General features: G+C 45.9%; 1 protein-coding gene across 2 annotated transcripts in view; it reads left to right on the forward strand.

Annotated features, from left to right (window-relative positions):
• SDK2 (sidekick cell adhesion molecule 2) overlaps positions 1 to 14,355 on the forward strand; it is a 495,641-nt gene that overhangs the window by 388,069 nt on the left and 93,217 nt on the right. For both annotated transcript variants that reach the window (XM_075279361.1, XM_075279362.1), the window contains exons 4-6: positions 8,893 to 9,040; positions 10,375 to 10,508; positions 14,067 to 14,178. In XM_075279361.1, the coding sequence (XP_075135462.1) occupies positions 8,893 to 9,040; positions 10,375 to 10,508; positions 14,067 to 14,178 (394 nt within the window). The remainder of the gene's footprint in view (positions 1 to 8,892; positions 9,041 to 10,374; positions 10,509 to 14,066; positions 14,179 to 14,355) is intronic.

The raw sequence follows: 14,355 nt of genomic DNA on the forward strand, positions 1-14,355 counted from the left end.
TGTGTGTACGATGCCGCCGAGGGCAACTAATATTTTTCCTCTGCTTCTGGATGCAAAACGGACTGCGCTTTATAAGATGGCGCAGTAATTCAAGGCCCTGACACTCTACATAAAGTGCCCTGGCGGTGCCCAGGTGCCATAAAGCACGCTCAGGTTCTGGCCTTCCTCCTATTCCCAAACCAGGGCATTGACCCGCGTCGACTTGTCGGTAATCCAACAATGTTTACGAGGAAGTCACGGACTGAAGTAAACCCGAACGCCTAAGCCTCTATGAGGATTTCTACAAAAAGATTCAGTATCTACTCGTCTCCGGAGGGCGATTTCCGAGTGAGCAGATTCAGCGTTATGTTCTTCCAATAACAGTTGTGTAACAGACAATATTTTTCTACTTGACCCGGTGAGAAATGATACCAGAGAGACGTTCCATGGCCGGGGCGAAGCCGGGAGGTTATTTCTCATACTAGGTTGTTAGATGGTTTTTTTATCGCCTCTCGGAAAGAGATATGAATACGTATAATTCAGCGGCGTGCTGCAAGAACCGGTTCCTACACGGGCTTATAAAGAGCCTGGACATGAATCACGACAAGTGGCCCGGAGTCGATGGCATTCGCACCATATGAACTTGACCCCAAAACCGTTCGAAATGCAAAAAAAAACAAGGACAAAATTTACCTTGCCTTGTTGCAACCATTTTTTTTTTGTAACTAGGTCAGGAGTTACTATAAGAACGGAATTAATTAAATTTCCACCCAAAAAAAAAGAACAAAAAGGACACAAAAATTCATCATCCTAATGAAAATATTAGATCTTATTTTAGCCGCAGACAGATAATGATTCCATTTCCCACATCCGTATGCAAAATGTTTTGCCCACAGCGGCGTTGCCCTGTAATAATTGTATCTGTGTCAGGCGACCTGCAGGGGTTAACGACTATGGTATAGAGAGGGAGCTGCCGGAACGGATTATGTATTCCTGGTATAATAGGCTCCTCTGGGCAGGAATTAATCACGTCAACAGTTCTCCTCGGCGGGGCGTCACACCTGACTGAGGCGGCTGCGGGGTAGCCTTCTTGTTGTGATGGTCCCCTGCGGCGGGTAAACACTTTACCACTTGCGGGATCAACCGCGGCAAGCCGATAAGGGGTTAATCCGGCCCGAAGGGAAATTTACAATATCTCAATTCGTAAAAGTACAATTTCATTTTTATTTTTTTTTTCCCCCTGATAAAAAATGGATGCGGAGTTTGCAGTTTTCTTTGAAAAGTTGCAGCTTTCTTGTTGCTACGCAAGTTGTCAGTCACCTTATTATAGTCCTGGATCCGGAGGCATAACAAAAGTCTCATAGGCCCTTGTGCAAAAGTTCAGACTGGATCACCCCCTACCCCCCTCCCCTCCAGCATGTCACCAAAAATAACCTACTTTTTAAGCATTTTTCTTGTTTTTTATACCCTGCAATTCTTACTCTGGCCACTAGGACTAATAATAGACTGACACTTTCCAATTCTAGATGATGTCACAGCTTATCCCCTCCCACTTCCTGTCCAGAAATTTCTCCAATAGACCCCTATGGCCATGACTGTGCTGTAAAGCAAATCATTGAATGCTGTTAACATTGTCTGTATCCCTTGTGGTTTAGGCAGTTAAGGTATTAGTGTCAGCATGCCTGGTAATCTAGGGCAATGAAAGGGTTATTATCATTATTCCTGGTGGTCTAGGATAGTGAAGGGGTTAATGAAAGTATCCCTGGTGGGTCAGAGCTACAGAGGCTTTGATGTCAGACTATGTAGAGAGCAGTGTATGATTAATGTCAGAATCCCTAGTGGTATAGGGTGGTGAGGGGGTTAATGTCAGTGTATCTCATGGAGTAAGAGATATAGTGAGGCGCTGTCTCCATACAGTGCACGGAGCCGAAAGCAGTTGCCTCTATGCCCTGTATAGTAGGTAGGATAGGACATGAATAAAAAATGGATAACCCTTTTAATACTACATATTTGGGATCCATTAACCCACATATACTTCTCCAACCAATCATTAAATGGGGTTTTCGAGGTATTTTATATCATCAATATGGGACTACTGGGTGTCAGACCCCCAGGGGCCCAATTGCATTCTCAACTACCGCAACCCCTATAGTTATATCATTGAGTTTACAAATTTGCCACCTACAATGCAAAGGCTTCAGGCAAGCTAGGAATGCATTATCTATCCCTGTGTAACAGTTACTTTTGGTGTCATATGAAAGAAGAGATTCTCAGCCTTCATATGACACCAAGATCGCTGTTGGATTTGGGAGCAGCTACGTACAATTGGAAATCCCAATAGTGTTCTTACCTGATGATATCTCTAGACGTAATACAGATAGAGCAGCAGTGCTGGTGTCATAAGAAAGAAGAGATTCTCAGCCTTCATACGACACCAAGATTGCTGTTGGATTTGGGAGCAGCTACGTACAATTGGCAATCCCAATCGTGCTCTCATCTGATGATATCTCTAGATGTAAACCAGATAGAGCAGCAGTGTTGGTGTCATAAGAAAGATGAGATTCTCAGCCTTCATATGACACCAAGATCGCTGTTGGATTTGGGATCAGCTACGTACAATTGGCAATCCCAATCGTGATCTCATCTGATGATATCTCTAGACGTAATACAGATAGAGCAGCAGTGTTGGTGTCATAAGAAAGAAGAGATTCTCAGCCTTCATATGACACCAAGATCGCTGTTGGGATTAGGAGCAGCTACATCCAATGCCAATCCCAATCGTGCTCTCATCTGATGATATCTCTAGATGTAATACAGATAGGGCAGCAGTTCTGGTGTCATATGAAAGATGAAAATCTCTTCTTCCATATGATACCAGTCGCACTGTTGTACCAACGTTCAGGTCCTCTTTAGTCACTGGAATGTCCATAAGGAGAGCGTTACTTCTTTATAATCTAAACGTTCTTTTACCATCTCCCAATCTCTCGTAGGAATGAAAACTGGCCGAAAACTAAAAAGTCTAACCCAGATTGTGACTTTATGTGATGGAGCCCATGGGCATAATCCTGTTGACTGATCCTTTGTAGGTTAATGCTCCAGTCTGGGCACATTTCACGTCCAACTTTTTCGCCGTCTTAGAAGACGAGAAATTAGATGGAACTTTAGAATACGGAAGATTTTTTTTTTTTAACCAAGCGACAAACCAACAAACTAAAGTAATGGTCTGGTTGACTATGATAGAGAGCTTGTTACTAACTCTGTAATCGTCGTAATTAAAAACATGCAAAGTATTTCCCTTTAACAACATCATCATTAACGAGGCTCGTTAGCACAGCTGCCTTATTAATTCCTCATCAGCGCCGAGTTTTTCGCTGGCTGTATCCTCGCTCGGCCCCACCTCCTATCTCCACATAATGACCTCGGGTGCCGTCAAATACCGTCTTTTGGCACGTCTCTTTCACAATCCCCTTCTATCAAGCGGCTTCTCTCATCTCTTCCGGCAGCATCCAAGAGGTTAATTTTTTATGACTTAAAACAATCAGTTGTATTTTTTTTCCTCAATTAAAAAAAGATTTACAGTAATTGAACATTCCGGCGCTGAGCGTCGCCGCAACGCGGGGAGATAACTCAAAGACTTTCTAACAGATTAACATCAGGTGCGAGATATACATAAATGATGTACAGCGCGCTCATACACTGGAGATGAAAGCTACAGTGGAATAGTCTGCAGGATATGGGCCGGGATCCTCACAGCTGTGTGGCTATGGGTTCAAATCCAAAAAGAGGCGTTGGCGTCTACTTCGCACCGTGACATGGACAACTTCTAGTCACTTTGTATACGGAGATGTCCTTCCTTTCTGTTCCTCTTGGTGTCCGGATATGTGTATCACAAGGGAACCAGATTTTCAAGACAATATTGTTTTGTGATATTGTGTCACAAAGTGATATGCTATATCTATCTATAACCGGCCACCCTCTGGTTGTGTTGGGAACTGCAGCCTACAATACTATTGTTTGGAGTCTGTAACCAAAATCAAGGTATATAAAGGGTGGACACACCTGTAGATACTTCATTGGATTGGATGAATGAATCGGGAAGGAGCTACTTGGACAGGTGAAGAAGTTCTGGCAGATTGCTGTCTTGGGCCACCATTAAAGAGTCAGGTGGCACGACAGCCCCTACCCATGGATTGTGATTATCATCTGATCTCCCCTGCCCCATCTTTGCACCAGGGGTAATAAAGATAAAGATATGGTGCGGGTCCGACTGTTATTTACTACAGGCAAGAAGCCGAGGGTGATGGTTGAATGTCTAGATGTCCAGATTGTTGTACCATGGACAGGGGTGGAGCTATAAGGGGGTGCAATGGTAGAAGTCGCCACTGGGCCCTGGACCCTGACGGGGCCCAAAAGATCCCTTCGCCACATAAAACATATCACTATTCATACTGGCAATAGGTAGGTAGTGGCCCCACTACAGAGGTTGCCCTGGGACCCAGAAGCTCAATCTTAGACCCCTTTTAATCTGATTTTTTTTTTAATTTTGTGGTAAAGACGTAAAAATTTGATGATCCACGAAATGCGGCTGCAGAAATCCTATTCTCATGTCTGGGATTTGGAATATTTGTGAATTATTGATCACGACAGCGATGTTTTTGACGGATCTAAAGGCCACGAAAAGCTGACGCGCATGTCTATTTTTGATGCCCGTTTTTCATCCATTTCCGTCTGATTTTGAAGGCCGAGGGACATCCGTTTGGGATCTTTGAATTTTATTGGTCTTTTTTGAAGCAGCCCCCTGACCCATATTTACCGGACGTTAAGGATTCTACCATTAAACCTTTTTTTTGTGGATAAGACATCGGAATAGTCTTTAGGAAGGCTATTCATCTCTTACCTTTAGACGTGATCTCCGCTGCGCCGTTCCTTAGAAATACCATTTTTTATCGGTATGCAAATGAGTTCTCTCGCAGTGATGGGGGTGGGCCCCAGCACTCAAACAGCAATGGGGGCGTCCCCACCGCTGTCAAAGAAGTGGCTCCAGCGCCGCCTCCTTCTTTGTCCGCAGCCTCATCTTCAATGTCTTCTTCCGGCGCAAGTTCGTATTTTCTAGGCCTCGGGCCTTGAACAGAGCAGACTGCGCAGCGCAGGCGCACAGGTCACGGGAAAATGGCCGCTAACAATACTGTGCAAGTGGCCATTTTCCCGTGGCCTGTGCACCTGCACAGTCTGCACTGCTCAAGGCCCGACGCCTAGCAGTTACGAGCCTGCGTTGACATTGAAGACATTGAAGATGACGCTGCGGACGAAGAAGGAGGCGGCACTGGAGACACGTCTCTGGCAGCGGTGGGGACGCCACCATTGCTGTTTGAGCGTTGCGGCCCGCCCCCATTGCTGCGAGAGAACTCATTTGCATACCGATAAAAAACGGTATTTCTAAGGAACGGCGTGGCGGAGATCACATCTAAAGGTAAGAGACAAAGAGCCTTTCTAAAGGCTATTCCGACGTCTTATCCACAAAACAAAAGGTTTTAATGGTAGAATCCCTTTAAATCCTGATCCATCCGTCTGCCCTTCCGGCTTTTATGATGGCTGTGATGACTGGTCCGGACTTGGTGTATTTGTAGGGAATGGGATGACGGCGACACCGGTCCTATAAAGCTATATGGACAGAATAATGTGTTTGGCGGCGCTCTGTGGACATGTTGGTAACTCTCTTATATTTATAACACAATATGACGGCGACTCACGTACTAACACCGCTATATGGCTGGCAAGGCTGTATGAGAGCGGTTGTATCTTTGTCACTACTTTATACCAGCGCTACACTTTGATTTTGACTTTGAGGTCTATGTACAAGGGCTTGTTTTTGGAGGGAACGAGTCATCAGTATTATAATTGACATGCGGTAGGTTCCCGTTCTGACCCCGGGCAGACTCTTCCCCCCTGTTCAGACCATAGGTTGTCATCTATCTGTGATATAAAGCTGACCTTGTGATGTTACTTGAGTTGTGACCAGCAGCAATCTAGATCTTTGCAGATGTAACAAACATTATCCTATGTAGTTTTCCTTTTTAATAATGGGGCTCCATGGCCGGGCCGCGATGCATGATGGGTAGCAGGAGACTAATTAAAGCCCTGAGCAGACTTGTACCTTGGATCATGGTGCGGCTGTACGGCGGCAGCACGCGGTGCGTCCTGTTTGCAGCGTTTGATGCCGGCTGCCGGCAGGTGGGTAGTACAGGTAGAGCGTCTAACACTATGCAGGATTCCTGTTGCAATATTATGTTGTCCCAGAGCCTTGACTTCATAAAAATACTAATAAGGAGGCGAATTTCAATGGAGGGAGAGGCTTCCTTCCCTTCAAATGACCTATTTTCAAAGCCAGCTTTGTCTTCGATGTCTATTACAGGATAACTCGGCTCCGCTCATCTCCCGTTCCCCCATTTTAATTTGTACCGACCAAGGAGATTAACTCTAAAATGTCGAACGTGATTTCTGCCGCCATTTCATGGCAATACCTGAGTCGTTCCAAAAAGAGACTGCGCTTACTGAGTGGGGGGCTGAGTTTGGAAATATCAGAAAAGGACCCGATACGGTAAAGGCCATCTTAACAGGCCCCCATACAGTAAGAGCCCCATTTACAGGCCCGCATACAGTAAGGGCCAAATTTACAAGCCCCCATACAGTAAGGGCCCAATTTACAGGGTCCCAAACAGTAAGGGCTCCATTTACAGGCCCCCATATAGTAAGGGCCCCATTTACAGGCCCCCATATAGTAAGGATCCCATTTACAGACCCACATATAGTAAAGGTCCCATTTACAGGCTCCCAAACGGTAAAAGCCCCATTTACAGGCCCCCATATAGTAAAGGCCCCAATTACAGGCCCCCCTTACAGTAGGGGACCCATTTACAGGCCCCTATACAGTAAGGGCCCCATTTACAGGCTCCCAAACAGTAAGGGCCCAATTTACAGGCCCCCATACAGTAAGGACTGCATTTACAGGCCCCCATACAGTAAGGACTGCATTTACAGGCCCCCATATAGTAAAGGCCCCAATTACAGGCCCCCCTTACAGTAGGGAACCCATTTACAGGCCCCATATAGTAAGGGCCCCATTTACAGGGTCCCAAACAGTAAGGGCCCAATTTACAGGCCCCCATACAGTAAGGACCCCATTTACAGGCCCCCATATAGTAAAGGCCCCAATTACAGGCCCCCCTTACAGTAAGGACCCCATTTACAGGCCTCATATAGTAAGGGCCCCATTTACAGGTCCCCATACAGTAAAGGCCCCAATTACAGGCCCCCATACAGTAACGGCTGCATTTACAGGCCCCCATATAGTAAGGGCTCCATTTACAGGCTCCCAAACAGTAAAGGCCCCAATTACAGGCCCCCATACAGTAACGGCTGCATTTACAGGCCCCCATATAGTAAGGGCTCCATTTACAGGGTCCCAAACAGTAAGGGCCCCATTTACAGGCCCCCATATAGTAAGGACCCCATTTACAGGGTCCCAAACAGTAAGGGCCCCATTTACAGGCCCCCATATAGTAAGGGCCCCATTTACAGGGTCCCAAACAGTAAGGGCCCCATTTACAGGCCCCCATATAGTAAAGGCCCCATTTACAGGCTCCCAAACAGTAAGGGCCCCATTTACAGGTTCCCAAACAGTAAGGACCCCATTTACAGGCCCCCATATAGTAAGGACTTCATTTACAGGCCCCCATATAGTAAAGGCCCCATTTACAGGCCCCAATACAGTAAGGACCCCATTTACAGGCTCCATATAGTAAGGACTTCATTTACAGGCCCCCATACAGTAAGAGCCCCTTTTACAGGGTCCCAAACAGTAAGGACCCCATTTACAGGCCCCCATATTGTAAAGGCCCCATTTACAGGCCCCCATATAGTAAAGGCCCCATTTACAGGCCCCCAAACAGTAAAGGCCCCAATTACAGGCCCCCCTTACAGTAGGGGACCCATTTGCCGGCCTTCACATAGTAAGGGCCCCCATACTGGCCCCCACACAATAAAATGCCATGTGGATGACAAAAGCACCAAGGCCAAAAGCAAAACACTATAAAAACACAAAGCAATACAGACATATTCTTTGTAGTTTTTCCATGTAAAACTTACAGTAGGGGGCGATAAGGACTGATGTTACCATCTCCTGGATCAAAAACCTGAAGGTGTGTCCTTAACCGTAAGACTATTCTAAAGAGATCATCCTAGGGGTTCACATACTTTGCTATTTTTATGTTTTATTTTTGTCATCTATCTAATAAAAGCAGAGCACTTTAGCTATCCCTTAGTAAGAGCCCGGGGAGTTATCATACATATTCATCATCCTCCATCTCCCTATATTTAGTTACCTCCGCTCTGTAATTAACGCGGCGCGAGGAGGACGGCGGCGGCGGCGCTATCACTCATTTACACCAGTCTGTAATGAGTAACTAATGACTCTGTCACCACGAATTAGCATGATCTGACTCACGTGCGCATGGAGATTACCTGTGTGTATGGCGCCTGCGCCCTGTAAAATAGGTATAGAACAAGCTGAGGGCCCTGGGAAGACCCTGATCAGATGAATGCAGGACATGAGCCCCTTATACGAAGCTACTAGCGGAGACCTGACACTGGAAACCGCTCTATATCGCCATTTACCGTAGACTATATTAGACTAGATTATAAGGAGGTACATCGCACAGCATGTAGTTTTTTGGGATGCCTCTGTATAGAACGGTGTCAATAGTCTATGCAGTTAATAGGAGATCGACCAGTGTGAACCCATTGCTCATTGTCGGGGGTTCCTGGTGCCAGAATATCAAATATGGATGGAAGCCCTTGATTTTGTGGACAGGTTTATATATCTGCTGAGCCTATCTATGATCTCCTCTTTTCCAGACATGGGGAACTTTGAAGATGGGGACACCTCGGTGGCCGTATCTCATGGGGATGCTGCTGTGATCACCGCCCCCAGCATTGCAAGTTTTCCCCAACCGCAAGTGACCTGGTTCCGAGACGGAAGGAAGATCCCACCCAGCAACCGCATGTAAGTATAGGGTAAATGGGGCTTACTTATATAGTATGGCGCCACCTAGGGTTCAGAGTGTACAGCATTGTGCAGATCCCGTCATAAATTGGGTTCTGGTGGTCGCACATGCTCAGTCTGCATTCTCATCCTTTGTTCATGGCAGGGCAGTCAGTAGAAATTGATTACTATCGAATTTTAGCCCTGCTTGTCAGGAGAGGAGCCGAGTCTATAGCTGAGAAGAAGTAAGAAGGGACGTTTGGCTGCCAGAGAGAGAAGGAGACTGATTCTGTCCCAGCAACCCAGATTAGGCTGCATGCACATGGAAAAAGGAACCCATTGAAGTCAATGGGAGGCTTTTTTTTCCCCGCACGGATTCCGCGTCAGACTCCGTGTGCATGCAGCCTTAGCAATGCAAAAGGGGAGACAGACAGGGGGCATGTAAGCAAAAATAATTATTTGGGCATGTTTATGCTTGTAAATCCCAATATTATTGATGGGATAGAGGTCAGCCCCAGGTTAGAGGTGAATCGGTCATGAAACGGTGACATTTTTTTGCAAACATTGGTGTAACGTGGAGTCTTTATTTTTAGGGTTTTTGCCCCTTTAATTAAAATACACAGTGGTAATAAAGAGCATTTACAGAGTGAGCGGCTCGGAGGAGCGCACACAGTATCTTTGGCTCCGAAACACCTGTCTTGAGCTGAATCATCCAGGAATTTTGCAGTACTAATGAACCGGCGGCGTATTCTGCCTTATCTACCTAATTGCAGAGAATTATTATCCAGATGATCTGGCAGCTGATCCCATGTGAGTGGGGCTGAGCGGGGAGATATCTGTAGGGACAAGTGCCAGAAAAGCAGAGTGGAAAGGGTGTCGGGTCATTGAGCGAGGAGACTAGAATGTCATGTATCCGCCGCTTCCAGCACAAGCCCCGTATCTTGCAGGGAAATTCTGTCTCGGAAGCTTGGGCTGAGATTAGTGCCGCTTATCAGGAGACCAGCTGTGCCAGTCCAGGACAGAGACAAAAGCCTCTACTCAGACCCCGTAAGGTTTTTTTTTTTTTTGGAGTAAGACCCCGTCATTGGGTGCAGGACGTAATCCCGAGTCCTTTGTAAGAGGTTTTTGGAAACATAATGAAGGGTACAGTAGTTTACTGGAGAATAACAATGCGTCTAGTATACAAAGTATGTACAAGACGTACTGCGGCCTCAAGGAACCAAACTGGATTACAGGGGCCGCAGACTTGGAGACTTACTAAAGAGCAGCTGCAACGGATTTAGGCCTTAATCTGGGGACGTGCAATAAGAGGATGAAGTTTTTGGTAATGTTTTTTGTTATTTTTCCCCATATAGTGCCATCACCAAGGACAACACGCTGGTGATCCTGTCCAGTGTGGCCCCCGATACGGGACGATACTACGTGCAAGCCGTCAATGACAAGAACGGCGACAACAAGACCAGTCAGCCGATCACATTGACAGTGGAAAGTAAGTTACGGTTTGGTCCTTCGCATTGGCCTTTGTCTTGTAATAACTGTATTGCAAATTTTGTTTTTGCACAATAACCCATTGCGAGCGTTACCGTCGTGTATATATTAAATACGTAACCGCTATAACCAACATGGCAAGAAGAAGAAAAGACACACTCAGGCCCTATTCACATCTGCGATTTGGGGAATCCACTTGGGGACCAGTGAAGGGAAACCTATACGAGTTAAAAAGCGGTTACCTGGGAAATTCACAGACCCCATAGACTATATAATGGAGTCCGCGTGGTTTCTGCACGAAACATGCTGCAAGCAGCGCTATTCTCTCCGCATGTTTCATGCAGAAACCACATGGACCCCATTATAGTCTATGGGGTTCACTTTTTAATGCATATAAGTTTCCCATATAAGTTTCCCTTCAGTGGACTCCACAAATGGAAACCCGATCGCAGATGTGAACCCCGGGCCTCACATGGAATTTTCAGATAGTCCAAAAATTTGCTGACCCCGCTGCTAACCCTTAAGCAGCCCATACACATTAGATGTAAGTCGGAAAGACCTGGCATGTTCAACAGGTTCAGTGACCATAATGTGCAAGGGATCTTCTTGTCTTAAGAATCAGCTTGTTGGATCTTAAGGGGAACCTGTCAGGATGATTTATGTAGTGGGGTCCTTATGTAGTGGGGGTTTAATGTCCTATATAGTCTAATGTAAAGCCACCTGTGCCTGCATTAAAAATGAAAAACACCTTTATACTTACTCAGCAGCGCCCCCACAGTACTTCAGTGAAATCGGGGGAGTACACGTCATCATTAGTGTCCATGCACAGTGAAGCGGCAGTGTATGGCCCCGAATTAACTGAACAACCGTGCAGGAGCCGGGACCACCAGAGAGGAGTGCAGGGCAAGGTGGAGAACAATCCCCGTAGCTACTAGTGGCATAAAAAGGGGTACGGTTGCAGTTTGGGGGCCCCGACATGGGATAGGACTGATGGGAAGCTTCTATGCACAGAAATGTTGTGGCCAATGGTGGCTTGGACCAAGATGGAGAAGATAAAGGAGATGTAAATGCTGCTAAAATGCAAACATGGCTGACGCTGGTGAAGTGAAATTGGGCAGGGGGCCCGCGCTGAGCTTTTGCAATAGGACATGTGGACCTTTAGTTCTGCTTGCACTTATATTTCATTTTGCATGGACTGGAGACAATTCCCGGGTTATGGATGTGCTTCAGGTTCCCTCCAGATGAAAGGACGTCCTTATTAGTGTATTTAGGACGTGCTGACACCGTCTAATATTAGCCTCAGCCCCCGGCCTGGCACGCGTCACTTGCGGCTAAACTTCCATTAAAGTTGGTGGATCTGTTTTATTACAGTGCGCCAGTCGCTGCTTTACTAACCAGTTAAAGAGATGAATTGGGGATTGAGCTGAAGGTTCACGTTGCGCCCGTATCCAGTGGAGGGATGGATGGTACAGTCCACACTAATCTCCCCATCCTTGTACTGCAAACTCAGCAGGATACAAAGCACACGCCCGGGATTTACTGCAAATGAAACATGCCCGCTGTCCAGACAGGCGCTCGCCACACAGACCCCGTTGTCTCTTTTGCTGACAGTCGAAAAAGCAATGTTTTAAAGGAACACATTGCTGCAACAACACATTGTAGTCCCGGTGGATGTCAGCCATACGCAGGGCCCAGCGCAACGCAAGGGAGTAATGGGCGATCGGTTTTAATTATTACGTTTGCCAGAGATGAATATCGAAACTGGCAAATAGAATTGTCCATTGCATTGTAATGGGGGAAGGAATAGTCTCAGTTCATAACAGGAATACACTTACAAGATCATATCCAGAGACCAATTCAGAATCCTGCTGAACATATGGTCACATCCAGAACCCAATTAAGAATTCTGCAGGACTTATGGTCACACCCAGAGCTGAATTCAGAATTCTGCAGGACTTATGGTCACATCCAGAGCTGAATTCAGAATTCTGCTGAACTTATGCTCACATACAGAGCCCAATACATAATTCTTCTGGACTAATGGTCACACCCAGAGCCCAATTCAGAATTCTGCTGGAGTAATGGTCACACCCAGAGCTGAATTCAGAATTCTGCTGGAGTAATGGTCACACCCAGAGCTGAATTCAGAATTCTGCTGAACTTATGGTCACATGCAGAGCCCAATACATAATTCTGCAGGACTTACAGTCACACCCAGAGCTGAATTCAGAATTCTGCTGGACTTATGGTCACACCCAGAGCTGAATTCAGAATTCTGCTGAACTTATGCTCACATACAGAGCCCAATACATAATTCTTCTGGACTAATGGTCACACCCAGAGCCCAATTCAGAATTCTGCAGGACTTATGGTCACAACCAGAGCTGAATTCAGAATTCTGCTGAACTTATAGTCACAACCAGAGCTGAATTCAGAATTCTGCTGAACTTATGGTCACACCCAGAGCTGAATTCAGTATTCTGCAGGACTTATGGTCACACCCAGAGCTGAATTCAGAATTCTGCTGAACTTATGGTCACACCCAGAGCTGAATTCAGAATTCTGCTGAACTTATGGTCACATGCAGAACCCAATACATAATTCTGCTGAAATAATGGTCACACCCAGAGCTGAATTCAGAATTCTGATGATCTAATGGTCACATGCAGAGCCCAATTCAGAATTCAGCAGGACTTATGGTCACATACAGAGCAGAATTCAGAATTCTGCTGAACTTATGGTCACATGCAGAGCCCAATACATAATTCTGCTGGAGTAAAAGTCACACCCAGAGCTGAATTCAGAATTCTGCTGAACTTTTGGTCACATGCAGAGCCCAATTCAGAATTCTACTGAACTTATAGTCACATCCAGAGCTGAATTCAGAATTCTGCTGGACTTATAGTCACATCCAGCGCCCAATTCAGAATCCTGCTGAACATATGGTCACACCCAGAGCTCAATTCAGAATTCTGCAGGACTTATGGTCACATCCAGAGCTAAATTCAGAATTTTGCTCAACTTACAGTCACATCCAATGGCCAATTCAGAATTGTGCTGGATTTATGATCATCCCCATAGCCAAATCCAAAATTCTGCTGGATATATGGTCACATCCAGTGACCCATAGTTCCCAGGTTGGCCGACCTTACACCACCATGCTGGTTCAATGTCTATAAGGAAAAAGCACTGCTCTGATGTGTTATAAAAATGTTGTGTTTCAGGCACTGGTGTCACTATAGTAGCTGCAGCTGCCCGGGGGCCCCGCAGGTCGCCCTCACCACACTACGACTGGATACACTGCTTTCTGATTTCCTTTGATGGTCGCCGTCTCTGTATTGTAAATTTATCCCCCTACATTCATTAGAGTGAGGAGTTTTACAATACACAGCCTTCCAATGTCAGAAAGGAGAAAATGAATTCAATACTGGCGAAAAATATTACAGCTAGTCAGCATCTAGCCAAAGAGGAATTCTGTAGGGATGGGGCCACACAACTCATACGGTGTCTCATTATTCATACGGTGTCTCATTATTCATACGGTGTCTTGTTTTTTTAGATGTTGGGGGTCCTGCAGACCCCATTGCCCCTGTTATCATCATCTCGCCCCAGAACACCAGCGTAGTGACTGGCACCTCTGAAGTCAGTATGGAGTGCGTAGCCAATGCCAGGTGAGTTACATGCTATGTACAAATACCGGGATCATAAGTATGGAACCTATGCAGAACTTTTAAAGCAGGGTCGGCTGCAAAAATTTGGCTTCACATCATTAAAATGTCAAAACAAATTCGGCTACAGGGAAATAAGAAGCAGTGTCCTGCAGAATTTATAGGTGGGAGTAGAAAATC

Source organism: Leptodactylus fuscus, chromosome 6 (genome assembly GCF_031893055.1).
Source record: "Leptodactylus fuscus isolate aLepFus1 chromosome 6, aLepFus1.hap2, whole genome shotgun sequence".
In the NCBI taxonomy this organism is placed as follows: Eukaryota; Metazoa; Chordata; class Amphibia; order Anura; family Leptodactylidae; genus Leptodactylus; species Leptodactylus fuscus.